Consider the following 22,938-nt stretch of genomic DNA (forward strand, 5'->3'; position numbering starts at 1 on the left):
CTTTTCTATCCAACTTGTGTACTTCCTACAATTAAGCACTTTGTTGCTGTTCTCACTCCACAAGCATCTCTCTGTGTGATTAGAAACAGGTAAAGTCTACTCTCCAACCAAGATTAACTAGCCAAACACTGCTCACTCTACATACTAAAGAATTTCAATAAGCAGTGGGACCCTGTTATCCCAATAGTCTCATTCACACATGCAAATCGCCACTTGAATTGAGGAAATTAAGTGCTGGGCATATGTGGGCTGTCATACAGATGCATGTTTGCCACAAGAGTTGACCTGGATGTGTGATAACATTACTGGAAAAACCTCAAAACATGGTGATAGCAGCTTGAATGTGCGAACAGATGCCATCGACAAGCATTGTGTTTGAGGAAATATGAACAATGTGTGTATGCTATTATATCTATGGTGGCCCCATTCACACATGCAAATCACCACTCCATGCCACAGGTGTAGGAGATTGATTGAGGATTAAATCTGTAGATTAAAATTTAAACCACCTATCCCATATGTGTGGGAGAAATGCAAAAGTAAGTGAAGCCTTTTTAGCAAAGTAGAACACTCATACCTTTTGCAACTTGCTGAAGTTTAGGAATAAGGCAAGTACACATGTTTTAATCCTTTTTATTTGTAGTCTGCTGACCTCCCCCTCTTCACTCATATTGAAGAGAATGAACCACATGCTTTAGCATGGGCATGGCCAGGATTTATGTTAGCGGGGCAGAACCGAGCTATCTGCAACTCGATTGGTCAGTTAGTTAAGTATTTTCATTTATTTGCTTGATTTCGGGGGGGGGGGCAGCCATCCCCCTGGCTATGCCCATGCATTTTAGTAAGATAAACAAAAAAAGGTTTACTTACATCTCAATGCAGGCAGCAACTACAATACAGGTAAGAAAAACTTCTCAGGTACAAAATACCAAAGTTGGCTGCAAAATAAAGTGCATGTGTGTGGAGCCCCCAGGCACATGTCTGATCAGTGTGGCAGCATGGTGGAAAAAGAGTCTCCTCAGAGGCAGGAGGAAGTATAACAGGTTACAGTGGTACCTCGGGTTACAGATGCTTCAGGTTACAGACTCTGCTAACCCAGAAATAGTACCTCGGGTTAAGAACTTTGCTTCAGGATGAGAACAGAAATTGCACGGCGGCGGCAGCCGAAGGCCCCATTAGCTAAAGTACCTAGTACCTCAGGTTAAGAACAGTTTCAGGTTAAGAACGGACCTCCAGAACGAATTAAGTTCTTAACCCGAGGTACCACTGTATTTCCTTTGTTACAGAATTTCTGCCCAGAGAAGACAGGGGAAGTGACCACACAGCGGGTCCTTTCTAGGAACTTTAAGAACTCGCTGTGCACTAGTCCTGTGCTTGTCTAGCAAAACATGCATTTGTGATTTGGCTGCAAACGCCACAACAGGTATCAAGTTGTGGCTGAAACTCATTGGGGATGGTAGGGCAGAAGGCCAGGAGTGTAACAGTAGGGGGCGCCAGAGCCAATGATAGGCAGGGAGAACTAATTCTCCTACTTGCTGAGTTCTACAGGGGGCAGCTGTGAGGCGGCAGGCAAAGAGGAGACCGTGCTATCCTCTGCAGTGGCGTAGCGTGGGGGGTGCAGGGGGGCCGGCTGCACCGGGCGCAACATCTGGGGGTTAGGGTTAGGGGGCGCAAATCCACTGGTTAGGGGGCGCAAATCCATGGGTTAGGGGGCACAAATTACTTGCCTTGCCCCGGGTGCTGACAACCCACGCTACGCCACTGACCCTCTGGACTGGTTGTAAGGCAATTGGTGGACTGACAGAAGGCAGGCTAGTCAGGGCACTGAGCTGCAGCTCAGTGGTAGATTATCAGCTCTGCATGCAGAAGTTCAATCTCAAGGTAGGACTTGGAGAAACTCCCATGTGAACCTCTGGAGAGCCACTTCCAGTCAGTGCAGACATTCTGTGCTGGATGCAGTGGCGTAGCGTGGCGGGTGCAGGGGGGGCCGGCCGCACCGGGCGCAACATCTGGGGTTAGGATTAGGGGGCGCAAATCCATGGGTTAGGGGGCGCAAATTACTTGCCTTGCCCCGGGTGCTGACAACCCACGCTACGCCACTGGCTGGATGGATCAGTTGTCTGACTCCATATAAGGCCTGATGTGTGGCAGGTCAGTGAGTGAACTGACTTCATTGAGAAAAAAATGCATTTCAGTTAATGATGAATGCTTGGGATGTTATATCTGCCAAGCCACGTTCACACATGCCGGCCATCGCTTGAGTTCACACTCCTCAAGTGGGGAGCAGGCTGGTTCGAAGCTGCTCCTCGTTCTCTCTGGCAACTTTTGTAGGTTACTACTACTTCCCCTGTCCTTCAAACCTCCCCATCACCCTAAACACTTGGGAGGGTCATAAGCAAGACATGCCCCCACATCACCCCTTCTATCCTGCCAACATTGTAGCTAAAGGTAAAGGGACCCCTGGCCATTAGGTCCAGTCGTGGCCGACTCTGGGATTGCGCTGCTCATCTCGCTTCATTGGCCGAGGGAGCCGGCATACAGCTTCCGGGTCATGTGGCCAGCATGACTAAGCCGCTTTTGGCGAACCAGAGCAGCACACGGAAACGCCGTTTACCTTCCCGCCGGAGCGGTACCTATTTATCTACTTGCACTTTGATGTGCTTTCGTACTGCTAGGTTGGCAGGAGCAGGGACCAAGCAACAGGAGCTCACCCCGTCGCGGGGATTCGAACTGCCGACCTTCTAATCGGCAACTCCTAGGCTCTGTGGCTTAACCCACAGCGCCACCCGCATCCCTACCAACATTGAGGTGGTGATAATTCGGCCCTGTTAAAGCACCAAGGTGGTTGTAAGGATTACTGAGATAATAGAAGCCTTATTGGCACTCCACAGAGTGAAATATAAATGCTAAGAGTTGTTGCTATTACGGATATACACACATGTGTAAACCACCCTTAGTCTGGGCTTTGGGGTAGTCTGTGTGTACACTCACAATATGAACGGGTGCGCATGATAGGCCTAAGCATTCACAACTAGGCAAGAGAAGCACTGATTTTTTAACAAAACAGTACCTGGAAGAGTCCAGGAATGGGCTTCCTTGCTTTTTGTTGTTTAACCCTTTGCTGGTATTTCAGATTTCTCTCTCTCTGTTTCGCTGGCATTTATCTCTCCCCACGCCCAGTCCAACAGGCGCGCGCCCGCGCGCTGCAAAGCTCCTTTCCTCCTCGTCTCCCCGTGGCTGCCAGAGGCGCCCCTGACAAATTGGGTGTGCGATTGGGAGCCTAGAGTTCAATTAGCAAACACACTGAGCGAGCCATCGGCGTAAGTGACCTTACAAGTTTAATTAACGTCCCATCATTATGAGAGATTGAGATCAAACCGCCGTCACTTTGATAAATTAACAAATTATCATCCTCGAGTCCCCGCGCCCGCTCCCAATCCGGAGAGCGTGCTAGGATCCACTCCCGCTAGCCGGATTAGTGGCAGTGCTCGATCCGAGAGCTCGCTCCGTTTTCCGGCTCCCCAGCCCTGCAGGCTCCATTCCTAAACACACATATAAAAGCTGCCTGCCTGCCTACCTTGACAGGGTGGGAGGAAGAAGTCCGATACGTACTTGACGGTACGACCTTTCAGTCGAGCTCATTGCTCTCTCGCTCCAGCGCCCCGATTCTGAAATGACCTAGAAGAAAGATCCATTGGCTTTAATGGGACAATTCTCAGTGAATGGATTTGAGGTGCTTCTTTGGAGGCGGGAGCGGGGGGGGGGGGAGTAACGCACAACCACACTTTTGGCATGTCTCCAGAGACTTCAGACACAAGCAAAGTTGCTAGCGGGAAAACCTTGGCAACAATGCAGCGGGAAGGTCTCCTGCGCAAAGCACCACGGAAATAAAATGGAGGGAAGGCAGCGGAAGACCCTTATTCTCAGCCCTAGTCGGTGACTTGGCCCCGCCCGCTACCAAAGATGAGGACCGGGAGACACATCTTTAAGTACGTAGGTACGCGTACCTGATTCCCCCTTCCCAACAGGTGTTTGAGACAGGTACGTGTACCACTCAGGTGCGTCTCTCAGAGAAAAAGCTGAAATGGGGGGCACTGCTCTCCTTGGGCGACACACCCGAGTTGGTTTCTGCGTCGTGCGCGAAATCTCCCTGAAAACCGGGTTGATATAAATGATACAGTTTTTTGTTTTTACTTGTTTGTTTTATATAATAAAAAAATTTATATACCGCTACGTCACAAAGAAAAATCAAAGCGGTTTACAGCAATAAAAAGCATGAAACGTAAAGAGGCACATTAGTTTTACTCTGCCGTGAGTTGACCAGGACGGAGGGGAGATAGCTGGAGTTGGGGAGAAGGTGCATGCTGCGCCCAGCCTTGCTGGTCGTGGGAAGGAGATCCAGGAAGTAACTTTTCTCGTTCTCAAAGTCCCGGGAACCTTACGAATATCGGTGTGACTTTAATAAGGGCGGACACACATATGCCTGTTCACATGGGCGTAGCTAGGAGGGTGCGGGGAGGGGGGGTAGCTGCCCTCCCCTAAATCAAGTAAATAAATAAAAATACTTAACTAACTGACCAATTGCGTCACAGATAACTCGGTTCTGCCCCCCAAAAGCCTCCCCCCCCAAAATAAATCTTGGCTACGCCCGTGCCTGCTGAACACGTGATGGTTTAGTGTTTCCCTACTCCGCACTGGACAACAGGCACGCTGAGCTTGTCGATGGCTCCACAATGGCTCCATCCAGGTCACCCACTTGATGCTGCCAGAGTCTTTATGAAATGCTCGGTGTCCCACGCTAGAGAAGGAATGAGATTCTTTCATTCATTCTCCCTTTCTCCCTTTCTTCCTCTTGCCTCCAGATTTCACATCCTATTTGTTTTGCAACCCAGCGCTTCAGTCCTCTCTCTCTTCCCCCACCCCCAACCTCCTTTCGCAGCTTAAGGCCAATCCACCCGCTTCTTTCCCAAAGCTCTCTCCCTAACATCCGCCTGCCTCCTCTTCCCCTTTCCCTCTGGGATCACGAACAGCACAAACAGCCCCGCAGCCGCCTAGATGCTAACGAAAAGGGGGAGAATTTAAAACGACGCGCAACTGAATCATTAAAAAAAAAAAACCCCACACTGGGAATTTTAAAAAGAATGGGGGATCTTTTCTTTTAGAGGGAACAAACTTGTTTTTATTTGGGCAGGGGGTGGCTCTCAGAAGCATTTGAGAGGGGGGGGAGGGAGAAAGAGACCCTATGTGGAAATAAATGAGGGGAACCGTAAAGAAAGGTCACCTAAGGATAGGAGGCGCCGTCAAGGGGATCTTTGCTTTGGGTTTTTATCTCGCCTGTAGCTCACCGTCTTTTGCTCGGAGCGGGGGGGGGGGAGAGTCGCTTTGATGTGACTGAAGATTTCTCAAGTCTCCCCTCTCCACTTCCCGGCCCCCTTTTGCGTCCTTGCCATAATCTGGCGCGTATTAGAGCGGCCTAATTGCAAATCGATGCCGTTCGCAGCCCGCTGGGTGTTTGCAAAGTGGTTGTGGATGTTAATACCAATACAACACCCCCCCTCCTTCCCAAGTTCGCCAAACCAGTGGCCTTGAGGATCTCCCGCACCGCCCAGATCCATCAGCGCGGAGCCGCCTGACCAAGATAGGCCCCTGCGCACCGTGGGTCCCCCACCACCCGGTCTGCGTTTCCTGCTGTCTTTCCAGTCCAATTCTTGGAGACATCTCCCGGGAGAGAAGCGGTTTCTCCTGATCTGCGCTTTTCTCCGTCAAGGGTTGCTCCGTTTCCACAATTCTTCGGTAACGGCGTCTGAAAGGTAGCGAAACAAAACGAGGTGCCTGGAGGATTGAGACCCCCTTTCTCAGTTCGCGTTGGCCTACTTACGCGAAAAGAAGCACCGTGCGCTCTGGAGTAAATCGCGTGCAGTAGACTACAGGGATGCTTAGGTTGCCAAACTAAACACACTTATTCGAGAGTATGTCCCACTGAACTTATGTCTGGGTAACCCTAATCAATCTCTGTAGTTCTAACACACACACACACACACACACACACACACAGAGCAAAGCATGGGAAGTAATCAACGCTGCGTGGAAGGTGACTGAGATTTCCCGTGGAAGGTGACTGAGATTTCCCTTCCCGGGCACCGAGTATTTCCAGGCTGACCTTGGCCTCAGTGCGCCAATAAACCCCAAGCAAAGGTTTGGTTCAGACGTGCGTGTCCGTTACCTGGTGACTACTGCACCAAGGGATTACCTCCATGTCTGAATGGGTCGAGACAAATCTAATGCCACTTCCGCAATTACTGGGTTACTGGCAGAACAGCAGGTGGCGTGAACCGATTTCTGTTAAGTGCTTGAAAACTTGGGTTTCCCGCTGGCACCTTCACACGTGCATCTTTATCATTTAATGCTTGAACCAGGCGGTTTGCGCAGTGGGAAATCAAACGCCGCAGACCGAGAGCCTGCGTCACCTGGCGCCACCTCATACTCGTCGTTTTTCCATAAGTGAAAGCAGTTCACACGTTCAGCAGCCTCTGGAAGCGAGTTGTCAATGGAAGTGTGTGCGTGTGTGAATCATTGCCCTTCAAGTCACTGTGTTACAGAACTTATTCCCACTTCCACATCGCCTGGCGTTTGTGGGGGTGCCCAATCCATCACCACCACGCCAACTCCTCCTCTTTTCAGTGGCTTTTTTAAAAAAAAACACTTTCCCCCTTTGCAAATTTTGCTAAATTGCGCCCAGCTTTCAATTTCACGCGCCCCGTTTAAGGCAGCGTCTCGCTCATCCGGCCCGACGCTACTTGGTAGGCAGAGCGCCTGGGCGCTGCAGCAGAGCCCGGCGGCCGCTCGTTGAGCAGCCCCCCCCCCCCCGAGGATTCGTCGCTCCGCAGCCGGCCACGTTCCCCCCCACCCCGCACCCTCCGCTGACAAAAGGGCGTCTCGGTTGGTTTTTACATTTTCTTGTCATGGTGGAGAGTAACCCTGTCAGGCTATTCCAGTCCCCGAGTGGGAGGTGTGCTCAAAAGCTGAATATTCAGGGAGAGATGGCGACCCGGGCCAAGAGGAGAAAGGATGGGATGAGGCCCTTCCCGACAGCCTCCATTTGCGGGGGGGGGGGGCGTGTAAGGAGAAAATGAAGGAAGGAAAAAGAGATTTGACGGATAGATAGACAATGCATACATGGAAAGGGGAGATAAAAGATATGCATAGATACAGAGAAAGAAAGGAGGAGAAAGATGGATGGATAAACAGATACATTCGTCAGAAAGGGATGGAAAGACTAAAGAGAATGTCGATGGATTGTGGGTACTGATGGAGAGGATGCGAGGCTTTATGTGTGTTTTGTGTGTGGTTGGTTGTTTTTTTTATATATAAAGGCTGAAAATCTCTGCAATGACCTGGAATCTCTAATCCCAGATGTGTGTGCTGGTTAGCTGTAGTTACTCAGTGGTGCTGCGGAGCGCACTCTGTACATACCCAGAGGCACTCTCCTTATTTATTACTGCCTCCAATTATGATGAGGCTGAACCTTCCGAACAGGTTGTGGTGGTGAACTCTTGCTCAAATTAATCCCAGGGTGGTTCGACATGTGGATATGGATGGTTGTAGGGAACGGCTTTGTGTGGACTGGTATGCACCAGAAAGAAGAAAAAGAAGGAAAAAACGATTAGGAAGTGATATAGGAGACACAGTTCAGTTGGGAATGGATCCATGACTATATAAGTAAGTAGGCAAAAGATACATATATATTCACACAGAGAGACTTTATCATCTTATGAATACCTGCAAGTTGGGGGGGACGACTTAGGCAGAATATATATATAGCTATATTATATAGAGAAAGAGGGGGGAGGGGGTTGTGGTGCCCCCCCCACCTCTGGAACTCCCATTCTTTAGGAGATCTGTACTGTTGTAGTTTTTTGTTTGTTTCTGCATTACTGTTTTTAGTGTAAACCACTCTAATATTCTAAGGAAAGGAAGGGTGGGATGGAAATTATTTTAAAATAAATAAATGATGTGCTCCTTGAGTGTTCAAAGCACCTCACCTACATTGCCTAATAACACATAAGGCTGCACACATATTATTATTATTATTATTATTATTATTATTATTATTATTATTAAATTTTGTATACCGTCCTTCATCCAAAGACTGCAGGACGGTTCTTAACATAAAAATACAAAATGAGATCACAAAATACAGGTTTTAAAAGCAAAAACCAATAACCGTCCCCCTCCCACAAACACATTTAAAAGGCCATATAATGTTTAATGAGCCAAAGGCCTGCTTATAGAGAAACGTTCTCGCCTGGTGCCTAAAGATATGTAATGAAGGCACCTGGTAAGCCTCCCTAGGACAGCATTCCACAAAAGAGGAGCCACCACAGAAAAGGCCCACCCTCGTGCTGCCACCCTCTGCACCTCTGGTGGGGTGGGCACACGAAGGGCCTCAGATGGTAATCTCAGGCCAGGGTCCAGACTGGTTCATATGGGGAGTGGAAACCACCGCCTTGAAGGGCTCTATGGGACAGAGACTGCGACTTAGCTGCTTCCCCTCAAGGCCGCCCAATGAGTTCATGTCTGCCTGCCTGCCGCGGAAGTCCCTGGAAGAGCCTGTTTGCTGGTTCCGGCGGAGAGGTGGCTGGCCAGAGAACGGCATTTAAAGGGTGCAAGGATGCTCAGCACGGCCGCAAAGAGTCTCCTGGCTGTTTCTTTGGGTGGCAGCGCTGCTCTCTTGCGCCCTCCAGGGGCGAAGGCCACTTCAGCGTCGCGCAGCTCTAACCAAGCGCAGATTCTGGAGGAGTTTGCTAAGTGAGCTTCGTGGAGGGCGGGGGGGCCGCTTCCTGCCACTACCACACCCCCCTCCCGCAGCTGTCACCTCTGTCACTCTTTCCTCTGAATCCAAAATGGGTCCAAAGTTTCTCGAAGCTTTGCTAGGGACGAGGGAAGCGAGCTTTTCTTAGCTTTGGGCACAGCGATGGCGGGAGGTGACGGGGAGCGGGGGAGTTTGATTTCATCTCCCCGGATCCAGAGTGTATATATTTATTTATGATACTCTAGTGCTCCGGGAGATGTTCATTAAGGGGGAGATTTCAAAGGGAAACCAAGCAGCCGGGAGGGGTTTCTCGGTGTGTTATGCGTCTCCAAAGCAGCGATGGGGAGGGGGATAAGGGGGCGGGTGGGTGGAAGAGGTGGGTGTTGGGATTTATCAGCATTTTAACTTCTGACGGTTCCCCTTGGTTGTTTATTTTTTTCCCTTCCTTAAACAAACAAACAATAAATAAAAAATCAGCCACTCAGGGACAATTTTCAGTCTTCTCCTTTCATGCGCTTTCATTTTTGCTCTTGTTTATCACACACACACACACACACACACACACACACACACTGTTCTTTCTTACCCCAGTCTCGTATTTTCACAGTCATTTTTAACCTCCTTCCCCCATTACTTGATTCTTTCCTTCTTCCCCTTCTCCTTAATACTTTCCTTTCTTTTCCTATGAGAAATTACTTTTTATCAGCATTCTTCCCCCCAGTGCGTATCCATTCCTTTCCGTTCACCTCTTCCTCTAATCTTTGGAAAGGGAAGGGGGTCCTTTTCCTTTACTCCTGATTACCAGTTCCTACACGATCCCGCCCACCCCAAAAATGTGGTCTATCTCATTATTCTAGAATAATTCACCATTTAATCTATAGGAAGGAAGGGACTTGTTTTAAAGTTGGTCAAAGTGTGGTTGACTAGATAAGCTGCGGTATCTGGATGGAACTGGCTGAGAATTTGTGTGTGTGTGTGCGATAAAAGCATACACTACGTTACAATTCTTTTTTTTTTTTTAACCTTTTAGGAATTAAAGGGGGAAAGGTATGGGGAAAGTTAAGGGACCACAGCAGTGCAAACCTTTGGAATTCAGAAGAGTGAATACAGGAAAAAAAAGTCAGGACCTTTCTATAAAATCTTCACTGCAATCTCTTCTTGAAGGGAATAGAAAATGTTGCAATATAGAGCCATACAGGTTTGGCCATCACCGCCCCCCCCCCCAAAAAAACATGTATTTGTTTCTCTGCACTGGCGACACGCGATTTTTGTTTTACTTTTTACTTTTTACTTTTTCAGATTGTGCCCAATGTCTTCCACTCTTGTGAATAAATAATCCCCGGATCGCCCTAACTGTCTGGCTACGAAAACTTTCAGAGCCATTGGAGAAAAAAGAAAAAGAGATGGAGGGGGAGGACGACACCCACCTATCTCTCACCCCAAGTGACAGAGAGTGACATTGTTTTTGTCCTCTCTCCCCCCTCCCTCTCTTGCTCCCTTGCTCTTTATTTTAGAAAGATCAGAGAAAATATGAATTCTTTTTAAAGGGAAAAAAGAAAAATCAATTTTAATTTCAGTTTAGAAGATTGTGTTAACAGGGGAGCTTGGATGGTCCGTATCACTATAGTCTCTCTCTCCCCCCTCTCTTTCTCTCTGTCTCTCTCTCTGTCTCCTATTCAGCGTGGACGCTTTTCTATGCATTGTTCTGACTTTCGAGAAAAAGCAGTTGCAACACCCGCCTCCCCGCGCATCCTTCCTTTCTCGAGCCAATTCACGAAGCCAAGCGGGTTCTCTCTTTTTTCCTATTTCTGAAACATATGCTTCATTATCCTTGGATATTTGCGGGCGGGTGGGGGGCGGCGGCGGAGGTGGTTGAAGAGAGACACACAGTAATTTGTCAAGACGAGCATCTCAAGCCGGACGACGAACGCTGTGGTCTTTAAACACACATTTCAGCAAAGTAGCCTCTTTGTCCAACTCACTACCCCGCCTCAAAAGAATAAAAGGCAGGAATGTCTTTGCTGAGGCTTCTCCCCCCCCCCACCTCCCTGTAGTTTGAGCAGAGAGGAAGATGGAAGCTATTTAAAGTGGAAGGGCTGTTACTCTTGGAAGACCTCGCGCGCATTAAAGACTGCAGACGTTAATGGCCTTTGACACACTTGAGCCTGAGCTTCTCCCGAGCAAAATGAGACTTTATTCCGACGAAGCACGCCTGGGATCGCGCTGCCAGGGCCAGTGGTCGTCGCTCTCCCCTCCCCTCTTCTTTTGGAATGCATGTTGGATATAATATGTTGCATATGATATAATACGTCTCTGCCTGTCCAGACGCCTGTCTCTCACATTTGGCTTTTATCCCCATCTCATCTTTCTCCTCTTGTGTCCGTCGTTGTCGATATTTAAGGGTGCGATTCTCCAGGCCACGTCCCCATCTCGCTGCTTTCAATGGCAGGGTGAAGGCTGCCTTCCTAGTCACGCTTGCCCTAATAAGCCCCGTTGTATTTACCGAGGCTTCGCCAACCGGGCGCCCTCGAGAAGTTGCTGGACTACAACTTCCATCAGTGCTGGCTGGGGCTGATGGGAGTTGTTGTCAATAACATCCGGAGGGCACCGGGTTGGCAAACGCTGTGCTTTTGTATGCACGCCTAGTCAGAGGCTCAGATTTCTCTTCTCTCTCTCTCTCTGGGAATTAAGAGTGGTCCACTTTTAGGCTGACTCTGTTAAAACTTTACGCTGTAAGAGTCTTGAGGGCTGGATGATGGGACTCTGCAGAGCGCCCTGTACCTTAAATGGTGACGCTAATAAAAACAGCTGGCTCTAGCAAGCGAGCCAAATCACACACTGGCATGTGGCCAGTCTCAACAGAGCCACCCTGTGCTTGCGTACTTAGAAACAAGCACGTGCAATAGGCCCCTGGGTAAATGTGCATATCACCGCAGTCTGAATCTTTCTGCATCTTTCGTTCGGCATCCGCCTCCTGATAACCCACAAACTCTCGACTAGAACAGATTCCACTTTCCGTCTGCACATCCACTTCCCCTTACGACTGTACTGTTTCTCTCTTTCAGGAAATGCTCTGCAATTCCTCTCCCTCTCTCCTACAGCCTCCCTAATGCAATCATTATGGATATGAGATATGTAAAGCGCTTTGAACGCTTAGTGGGAAAGCGATAGACAAGTAACAAAAGCCTTGAAGCATCTTGACGACTTTTTAGCCTGTACAATCATGGCTTAAGCTTTCCTGGAGGTCCAGCCCTACTGCACCAGATATAATCGGGGTTCTCATGATTGGCATCGGTATCATTACGGCTACTATCCTTTCCACGACTCCTATTCATGCACATTCAAAATTATTATTATTCCCTGGGTGACTGCCGGTACGCACGCTTGCTCAGAAAAAGAGTCCGCGGAGCTTAACGAGCCTTACGCACAAGTAAGTAACGTGGAAAACTTTTCCTTCAATTGACACACGCACCCGAACACACACACACACACACACACACACACACACACACACACACACACCTCTAACACACACATACGCTGTATGAGGAATTGTTACAGAAGCAGTACCAATAAATCCAGAGGCGGCAGGATCCAACCAGTCTATGTGTTTTTAAATGTTTTACTGTAATTTTATCCTTGCGTTGATACTGTTTGTCACCTTGAGTTCCTATCGGGAAAGAGAAGCGGGATATAAGTGAAAACGAATCACGAAACGAGTGCAAGAACTGGTGTATATACCAGTGGCGTAGCGTGGGTTGTCAGCACCCGGGGCAAGGCAAGTAATTTGCGCCCCCTAACCCGTGGATTTGCGCCCCCTAACCCTACTCCTAACCCTAACCCCCAGATGTTGCGCCCGGTGCGGCCGGCCCCCCCCTGCACCCCCCACGCTACGCCACTGGTATATACACATATAGATATATAGCCATTTCCTAGGGGCCGGGTTCCCTTCTCCTCCACCCTCTATAAAATATTTGAGGGGGCTGCTCTCTCCCAAAGTTGATGGGCATTGCCATTCAAATGGTGTGAGTGTGCACGTCTTGTGATCGATGATGTGAAGCGGGGCTTGCCTGCCCTCCCCCAATGTTTTATTCAAGTTGGCACCCCCTATATATTCTCCCTATATAGTTGCATTTCGTCCATAGAGTGCATAAACAAAGCATTAGAGCAGTTTTATCAAACAGCATACAGCCCGATTTAAGCACGTTGAAAACCTCGTTGATTTTGATAGGCGAGGCCATAATCAAGTGTCGAGCTCACACGTGGAAAAAACGGGGCATTAAAGACACGTCATTGCGATAAGATGGCACCCACCGCAATCTGTCTCAGAACGTATCATTAATATATTTTATCAGTATACTATATGTACTGGTTATGTGCACTGGTCAGCATTAAGTACCATCTATTTACCCTCTGTAAAAACAAAACAAAAAAACCAGACCTGTACGCGCAATAAAGTTGCTATATTATTAGCATGAACTATTTATATGGCGCCATCCCTCTACCTCACGGTTTTCAAGCAGAAGGCGGGTCTCTCTGCCCCGGATAACTTGCAATATATCTATGCTGGGAAGTTTGCAAACTCGTAAGCGATGGGCGAGGCTTTAGTTTTAGGCACCTGGGGAGCTGAAGTTCCTCCTCTCCTCTTGCTCCTCTAATTAGTAAGTTCTCCTCTTGCTCCTCTAATTAGTAAGTTATTATCAAAATTGTGATTCCTCCCCCGAGGCATTTGTTCCGGGGTCGGTGAGTGGGAGTTTCCAAAAGGTACATGTACGCAGCAGTGAGGTTGGATTCAGACTTACGCACCAGGGATCTAAGGAATAAATTTTTTTTGGGGGGGGGGTTGTTCGGACTGCCAGTGCCAGCCTCCCTCCTGGGATAGCTGGGGTGGTGGTGGAGGTGGAGGGCGAAGGAATCTCGCCAAAAACTGATATCCGGGGTGTTGGTGGTGGGGAGAACGCCAAACAAACAAAGTGTTGTTCTGAGAACTTCTAAGGACATTAAAAATAATCAAACGAGGCAGCACAAGGCGTGGGGACCGGAGCAGCCCTATTAGATTGTTAAAAAAAATAATTATTAATTACTTTACTTAATAAATTGCAAGCTCGCTTTCCCGGAGGGCTGCTGGATGTGACCGTAGAGACGTGGGCAGTATAATAAGCGGTGTAGTCCTCCTCTGTTGGTCATTGCCCAACCCGCTCCCCCTCTTCGCGTGCAGCTCACAACCCCCTGCTCTTTCTTGTTCCTACCTCGCCTCCCAGAAAACCAGTGATCCTGCCCTTGCTCTTGCCCCAACCTCAAGGGGGCGCCCTTTTCCGTTTCCCGTTCTGCTTCCTGTGTGTGTATGCAGCGCCTCCCACCCACTCCAAAATCCCTCCATTTAGGGAGTCAGACATTTCCCTTTCTTCCCCCTGAAACTCGGGCGATCCTCGGTTGTTAAACTTGCAACCTGTATGTTTAAATATTTGTCGGGTATTTAAAGCTCGCCGGCTCCCTCGTCTTCCCCGGCCCCCTGCCCGCCTCGCCTCTCCCTCCCCTCGCCTCCCTTCTCTGTCTTGTTAGAAGCAGGTATTCGAGTTTTGATCTGAGATTTCAGATCAAAGAGGCTTCGGTGGCTATTAGTTTCATGCCTCCGCATTGATCCCCCATTGATCGAGCGGAGTTTGCCCTAACATGTGTATAGGGGCTGCTTAGAACAGGCCTGGTGGATTGGGTTGGGGGGAAGGGGGTGTGAGGGGGGTGTCTTCCAGCTCTGGCTTCTTTCGCCGGAGGTTATGGAACAATGAGGGGAGAAGGAAGAAACCTTTTCATCCTCCAAACGCCGCCGCTAGATACCCAAATCGATAATTAATGACAATGAATAATTTACAGTATCGATTCCCCAAAAAAAGAAAGGAGGGGGCAGGTCGGCAAACATATCCTTTAAGATTAAAAAGAGAGAAGCGGTACAAACACCGAATTCCCCCCTCCCAAACCCCATATAACGAGGGAAAAACCCCCAGATTATTATTTTTTTTGCATCGGAAAGTTAGATGCTATTAGCATTTCAAACCTTGCGAGAATGAATACGTGCCCCCCCTCCCCTCCTGGTTTGTGTTTGTATATGTGCGGTGTGTACGTGATAGAAACAGGCTTGTGTTGCAGCTTGTGCACAAGTGTCACTTCTGTGCTTTATTCTGGTAACAACCCATAGGGAGTGCGTGCGTGTATGGATCCGGGCTGCAACCTTTAATCGGTGGATTAATCAACTGGCGCTTTAGTTGATTAATCGGCGAAGACCAATTTGTATCCGCGGGGGTGCCAGTTCAGAACACACCTGTTTGTTTTTTGAGTCTGCACGTTCTGAAATAATCAAGGTTAGATTGTGGCTTTTTCTTCCACGGTTACTGGAGATTTCGCTTTATTAAGGTGCCAGTTTCTCCTTCCTGTCAAGGCACCCATACTGAGGTTTTGGTAACCCGCGAATTTATCATTAGTTGAATCGGTTTTAAAAGGCAGGGGCTTATTAACTTAAATTACTTACTCGGTTGACAAAACACCCACCCACAAAATGCAGCGCCATCCTATCCATGCGCACTGATAAGTAAGCTCCATGGACTTTCTCTCAGGTAAGCACAGCCCTGGTAAACAGGCGCGGGTGCTTCTTCACCTGCCTACCTGTCTCCCAGTGTGCTCCACGAAGTGTGTTCATAGGTGGGCTTTTCAGACAGGTATGGCAGCTTTAGGCATGAGGCGGGTGTGCGCGCCTGAATATGTGTGTATGTCGCTTATGTGAGTCTTACAAGTGAAGAAACCAATGCACACGTGACTCTGCAGTGTGTTTGCGGGTTTTCGTCCGAGGCTGTAATCCTGCACACACTTCCATGGGCTTAAATCCCACTGCACTCAACTGGGCTTGCCAGAAAGTAAGTCCTTTTGAACCCAGTAGGGCTTGCTTCCAAGCAAGCAGTTTTCGGGTGGGGCTGGAAATTCTGCTAAACCGAACATGGACGGAATACTCTAGCTATCCTCTCCCTTGAATGATCACAGCGATGTGCAGAGGATGCACATTTACAGCAAACATTTAATCCTAACCAAAAATAACACCAGACCCCACCCAAAATAAAAATAGAAAACCTGGGTGTCTTGATTTTATAATCCCTCTGACCTAAAACGCTAACTTTTTAAAAAATATGTTTGGATCTCTCGAAAAGATCGCGTGGGGAAAATTTGTGGGAAGAGAGTGAATAAATATATAAATAAGAAAGTGGGGGTCTCATAGGGGTGGGGGTGGGGGCGGGGGGCGTCATGGGTGCCTCGTGTCTCTCCTGCGTCCTTCTTTTCAATTTTGGACGGCTGCTTTACGCCCTCCTCGCTTTAGAAATATGCAGAGATGAGACCGAGCGAGAAAGCGAAGGGGAGGGGGCAGAAATGGAGGGAGGGAGGGAGGGAGGGAAGGAGTGGGGAAGCAAAGAAGGGAAAATTCCCTCGGCTACTTGTTATAACATTTCTCCAGGAGGTTGGAGGGAAGTTGAAAGCCTCGGTAACCGAAATCAAAACTAACAAGGAAATGATCTGCGCCTCTCATCTGGGCCCCGGCTCCTGGGGGCCTGCGGGGGGATCTGCTAGCTTCCTCTTTGATTTGTAAAAAATGCATTACCTCCCAAATCAAACGGAAAATTACTGCAACCAAGGACAAGAGGCTGGGAGCTGGCGGCGGGGGGCGCGCAGAGAGGAAGACGGGGGCTTCGGTGACATCCTTGGAGCTCGGGAAGGGGGGGCAGGTGAGGGGATACTGCATGAAATAAGGTGGCAAGGGGGTGACCCTGGGTGGAAGTTATGTCTATCCGTATTGCGTTCTATTAGGCGGAGCTGTCCCCGGTGCTGAACGCGGGGACAAAGCTGCGATGTCCCTGTTCTCTATCGGCGTTTTTGAACACCCCGATCTCTTCGATTTCAGTTGCTAATGTGTCTTGCTAAACTGGTCTTAAACCGACTCTGTTCCAGATACGATGTCTAAATACATCTCTCTGTGGAGCGTCTCCCCATCACTCCACCTGCCTCTCTATCTTCTCTCGCTCCTCAATTTCCGGTCATTCATGTTTCTTCCTCCGCCGTCTCCCAGCCACACACCCACCCTGCTAAGGCCGGGTCACCAGATCTCTGGAATTTGATCTTATGTCCCTGCGCCTATGTAGGAAGTATTAAAGCCCCCGCCTTTGTAAATACAGAGATAGACGGACATAAGGGAAGATGGGCATAAGCAGGTACGCGGCTGGAGAGCAACTAGGCGAAGGCAGGTGGAGGCTTCTATTTGTCCACCTGCATCCCAGTCTGAAAACACATCACCCCACCTCCAAACTGGTAGCATCCGCTTGAGAAGACACACACACAAGTGGTTCTTGTCAGAGGAGAGCCGGACGCCACTCCTCGTCCACACTATACCGCTTGAATCAAAGTTTTGGGCCATTCCGCCGCCAATACTTTTAACTCCCTCTTGCCTTGGGAAAGATCTCTTGTTCAAACATGTTTGCGTTTACAACTGCGGGAGGGAGGGTGATGACTTTTTGCTCCCTGTTCCTCCTCTCTCTCTCTCTCTCTCTCTCTCTCTCTCTCTCTCTCTCTCTCTCTGACACACAAACACAACAACAACAGTCAGTTGTGTGTCAGGGAGACGGTGTGGTGGTGAGCGCAAATGCTCCTTCCTCGTCTCTTCCGGCTGTTTTCCTATTTACTTTCGCTTCTCGCAGCGAGAGTCTCTTTCATCGCCGCCCCCCTCCGCCTCCCCCACGCACCCCCCCGCCACTCCAGCCCGCCTTATGCCGGCGGTGGAGCTGTTGTGGGGAAGTGAGGAGTAGTTACAAGCAAACACCCGCCCCTAATGAAGACAAACGGAGCCGAGCGCTGAGCTCAGGCGCCGTCACCCTTGGAGCGGCTTCTGCCGCCGCCGCCGCCGCCGCCGCCGCGCCCGGACACCTCAGGAGGCGGCTGGAGCTCGGACCCTCTCCCCACCCGCCCCATCTCATCGCCCCATCGCCATCACCCTCCCTCCTCTTTTCTAGAGCTCCTCGGGTGGAGGGGTAAAGAGAGAAGGGAGAGAGGGAGGGCAGGATAGTGGAAGAGTAGAGTGCGAAAGCGGGGGAAGAGGAGAAAGAAAAGGATCTCAACACGGGATAAGGAGCGGGCGTGGAAGGGGGAAGAAAAGGAGGGAACGCGAAAGTGGCCCTGAAAAGGAGGAGGAGGAGAGTGTGGAGGTCGAAGGAGGTGAAAAAAGAAGAAGAAGGGAGAGGCTGAGGAGGGGAGAGGAGGAGAGCGCGAGAGGGAAGGAGAGAATGTGAATAGGACGGGAGAAGAGAGAGAAAAGGGTTGCGTGGTTGTCTGTGTGAAAGGAATAAGGGAGAATGAAGGGCTCCCGGGGAGGGAAGCGGGAGAGAAGTTAAGAGAAGAAGGGACGGAGCGGGGAGAAGAAGGGAGAGGAAAAGAGCGGTGCGGAAAAGAAGAATGTGCAAGGGACAGAAGGGAAGAAGGAACGAGCGTGTAAGGGGCAGGCGAGGAAGACAGATGCGCGTTCCCTCTCTCTCTTCCTCTCCTTCTTTCGTGTCCGGGGGGCGAATCCATAAATGATGCGGCTCTCCGGGCCGCGTGTCACTCGCCAGGCGCCGAGCGGAGTCGCCCAGGGCACCGGCTCCTCCGCCGCCGCGGTAATTATCTGACAGCCCGGCCAGCCGCGCGCTCGGCCCCGGGGTGGCTGGAGGGGGAGTGCGGGTGGGGGCGAGTGAGGGGGAGGAGGCGCGTTTCAGCCGCCAAATAAGCCGGCTGAGTGGGGGGGGGGGGAGGGTGGCTGATCTGGGGCGCGGGGGGGGGTTTGGCGGAATGCTTGACGATGCTTCTTGAAGAACCAGGGAGGACACTGCCCCCGCTCTGGGCACCCAAAAAAATCCCTCGGGTGGACGCGTGGCGCGGGAAAGAGGTAAGGATGGGCTTTAAACCGTTGTGGGGCGCAAATGGGGCCATCCGTGGGGAGAAAGGAAGCAGGGGACAAGAAAGGGCGCGGCGGGGTGGGGGTGGGAAGCTAATGCAACTTAATAGGAATATGCACCTACATGCGGGGAAACCGTAAGTATAGACCCTTCCTCGGTTATTCTGCTGCCTTTCCTCCTCCTCCCTTCGTAGTTTGTAAGTTCCTTGCGGGCAGAGACTTGTCCTTTTCCATTTCCTCTTTCTTTTCGCTTCCCTGCTTGCTACCGTGTAAAGCGCGCTGGTGGTATGAGTACATTTGCTGTTATTTATTATTGCTGTTGTGAATCTGAAGTTTTGGCGGGGAGAATCGGACATTCCGAGTGTGATTTTTGGGGAGAGGCGAGCGAAAGAGCTGCGATGAGGTCGTGCTTCGGCACGCAGAAAGGCCTGGCTCGGTCATGGGGATCTGCAGATAGAAAAAATGCCTGGGGAGCTTTTGCCGGTGGGTGTAGGCAGGGCTGAGCTAACTGGGCCAGATTCCTAAGAGGGCGGCTGGGCCCAACAAACCCTATTCTGCTAGCTGGCGTGGAGGAAGCAGGTGAGTATTCTGCAGAAGCTGCCCTGCCCTCGTGCAAGGCTGCACTCCAAGGGTGTGCAATATTCGTGTGTGTGAAGAAGCCTCCTCGCCAATTAAAGGGGAGCCCTTCTCGGGCACTGGGGGGGCTTGGTGCTAGGCCTCGATCCTATGCCTGCTTTGGGGGAAGAAAGTTCCATCAAATGCAGCGTGGGACGAACTTTCACGGAGCTGTGTTTAGGATCGCGGTCTGTTTTTTGTTCTAATTGAATGAGCGCATTCTAATTGAATGAGGGCTACCTGTTGCCCCCTCTCTTTCCCTGTGGCTCTTCGGTTGAAAGGGGTTGGGTAAAATGATAATGTGCAGGTTACGAACAGAAACTTCACCCTCCCCGCCCTCAATATTCGCTTTGTTGGGTGGGCTGCTGCGGGTATTTTAGGGGTAGACTTGTGGGGCATTATACAACTGGGCGGAGGCTTCTCGGCATGCGAGATGGCGCCAAAGAAGCAGTTGACGGCGGCGACCAGCCTCCCTCTCAGACGTATTTAATAAGTAATACAGTATGCAGATTTAATAAATAATAATTCTATGGAAACCAACACCCAAGGGCCAAATGGATCTACACAAGTACACACACACACACACAGGGTCACGCAGAGGTATATGTGCAAGGCAGCACCGTTAGTTTAAATGTGCACACGATCTGGGGACGTGTTCACACAACCACGGGCACACAAAATGCACGCAGACGCAATTGCCCAGGCCGACATAACAGCAGCAGCCCAACTCGCAACAAAGCCCATGATGCCTCGGGGTTGAAGCCAACAAGTTTAATTAGAAGGAAATTCCATTCGACAGTTCCCACATTCCAGAGGAGTAGACCCACAATAACTCGCGAGTCCGGCTTACTTCCGAGTTCGGATCGTCCCATTCCGAGTATTTCAACTGGAAAGCGGCTTGTGGGGAGAGGGCCAAACTTCTGGGGAATACCGCGGCAGGCACCCCAAAAGAGAGGCGAATAATTCGCGGGTTCAGCGGGTCCAAGGCGCGGGGCTCTTTCTCCCTCTTGGCGCAGAGCTGCGCTGCTGAGCTTTTTACGCAACGGCGGGCGCAGGGAATGGAGCTCGGGTCGGCATTAAGGGTTGGGCTGGCTGGCGACTTCGGCCTTAGTCCGTGAGTGCTCGTAGTCCTTCGGATGCAGCAGGAGGCCCGTCCCCCTCTGGGAGCGCCGGGAGAAGCTGGGCAGAACTTTATCTCCTCCGCTGTCTCCTGAAAAACAACAACCGCTTCCCCCACCCCACTCCTTTTTTTTGGAACTCGTTTCCTCGCTGTTCTAATGCATTCATCCAGTTGTCTCTCAAACGGTGCAAACCCTGCTTTTGCTTGTGCTTCCTCTCCCCAATCCACCCATCCAATCTCACGACCCTCCTCCCCTTCTCCGCCTCTGCAGGTGTAACCTTCTCGCGCCATGGACTGTAACTGCGTCTCGGACCTGCTGCTCACCTCGCCGGTTCCTGCTCTCTGGACTCCAGGTAAAATTGCCTTCGCTTTACCAATACACACACACACACACACACACACAGAGAGAGAGAGAGAGAGAGAGAGAGAGAGAGAGAGAGAGAGAGAGAGAGGAGAGATCAGCAGCGGGGGTTAATTTCAGGGTAGATCCGGCCATAGACCAAACCGGCCCAGCACTTTTCCAGGTGAGACCCCAGCGCACCCACCACTTTTAAAAGTTTATGTTTCTTTATGTAGAGATTTATATCTCAGTCTTCCAGTTCCTATAAGCACCCAGGGTGATCTCACTTGGCCAGTGCTGCTCCCCCTCCCCCACTGGGAAATCAAAGAACTGCAGAGCTGGAAAGGACTTGTAGAATTGTAGAGTTGGAAGGGACCCTGAGGATCATCTAGTCCAACCCCCTGCAATGGAGGAAAATGCAGCTGTCCCATACGGGGATCAAGCCTTGATTCCTGCATCGCACGGGGTTGGACTAGATGACCCTTGGGGTACCTCCCAGCTCTACTATTCTATTATTCTATGACCTTGGGGCTATCAACACTGGGATATAACCAACTGAGCTACCTCAATTTTTAAATGAAAAGATACAACTAGAACCAACATTTTTTTCCTTTGCCTTACTTCCTGCTTTTTTATTGTGCCGTATTTATTTATTTATTGCATTTATACCTCATCTATTTTCCCACCCTCCAAGAAGCTTAAGATGGCCCACCACACTGCTATGCACCTTCAACAGGTTGGGGATGTACCCAAGAAGTTAAAGCAAATTTAATCACCACCATAATACCCACCTACAAACTCACACAGATGGCGCTGTTTGAGATGTTGTCATTCCCAAATCAGGAAGTCAAGGATTTAGCAAAAATATTAATAATAATATATATATATAATCTTCCCAAGGGCTCTATCCAACTCAGAGTAGAACCAAAGAAATCAATGGCCCTAAGTTAGTCATGTATATTGACTTTAATGGGTCTACTCTGTGTAGGACTAGCTTTGGAAACAACCGCAAGTCCTTATTATTGTCACTTTAGCTGAGCCTTCAAGGAGAGGTCCAATCGCCAGACTCTCTTTTGTGGTTTCTGGAGCCCAGTGGCCCTATCCTAATAATTCTTAAACTCTCTTTCTTTTAAAACACGTGTTTCTTTTTAAACATGTGTTTGAGCTCAGCTAGCTATGAATTCCAACAGTGGGCAACTTGATGTTTTTATTTATTTATTATTTCACTGTTATCCTACCTTTCATCCAGTGAGTTTGACACAGCGTACAAATCCCCACCACCACCACATTTTATACTTAGAACAACAACCCTGTGATGTAGGTTAGGCTACTGGCTGAATGTCACTCTGTGGCTGAGTGAAGGCTTGAACCCACATCCCAGACAAAATGCTTTAAATCATGCTGCACAGGCAGAACAGAGGGAAGTAGTCATTCATCATTCATACGCACACATTTCACACCATGTGTGAATGGGCATCAAGAATGCCTTCATTTCTGCCCTGTACCCTGATTCCATGCAGGGACTTGGGTGAACATATTGTCTTCCCCAATCCCATGAAAATAAATGCGATTAAAATAAGTCTGTAGCAGTCATTCCTTATTGCCTGAGCTGGGATAGCTCAATTGGTAAAGCATGAGACTCTTAAGCTCAGGGTTGTGGGTTTGAGCCCCATGTTAGGTGAAAGGGGGTTGGACTAGATGACCCCTGTGGTCCCTTCCAGCTCCACAAATCTGTGATTCTATGAAACACTGTTCTTCCAAATGGCCACAAGTGCAGTCTGTCCACATGCAGTGGTGAATAAGCTCTGCAATTCCTGAGAGGCACAGTGTTCTTCTATATTATTAGTTTGATTAGCTCAGGTAAAAACAATTTCTAGGACCTGGTGACACATGGCTCAAAAGAAACTTTGGGAAAAGCTGACCTAACTTATTCCTTGCAACATGGACAAGCTGAAAAGAAAATAATGGATACTACTGTTCTGTTTCCCATTCATTTTAATAGAACTTGGCAAAATGTTCTGCTGCAGTTTGCTCCTTTCGGTTAGTAGAAATGTGTGTGCCATTTGGTCGGTTTTTAATGCTAGCCACACAAT

General features: G+C 49.6%; 1 protein-coding gene across 5 annotated transcripts in view; it reads left to right on the forward strand.

Annotated features, from left to right (window-relative positions):
- Positions 1–22,938, forward strand: part of ERFL (ETS repressor factor like) — a 161,057-nt gene that overhangs the window by 122,681 nt on the left and 15,438 nt on the right. For 2 of the 5 annotated variants that reach the window (XM_081869296.1, XM_081869294.1), the window contains exon 2: positions 20,777–20,858. In XM_081869296.1, the coding sequence (XP_081725422.1) occupies positions 20,795–20,858 (64 nt within the window). In that variant the 5' untranslated portion in view covers positions 20,777–20,794. Of the gene's footprint in view, positions 1–12,216; positions 12,243–17,817; positions 18,493–18,702; positions 18,762–20,776; positions 20,859–22,938 lie in introns of those variants that run through there. The other 3 variants (XM_081869298.1, XM_081869295.1, XM_081869297.1) reach the window with 3 other exon arrangements.

Source organism: Podarcis erhardii (assembly GCF_964252035.2).
Source record: "Podarcis erhardii genome assembly, chromosome: 7".
NCBI classification, from domain to species: Eukaryota; Metazoa; Chordata; class Lepidosauria; order Squamata; family Lacertidae; genus Podarcis; species Podarcis erhardii.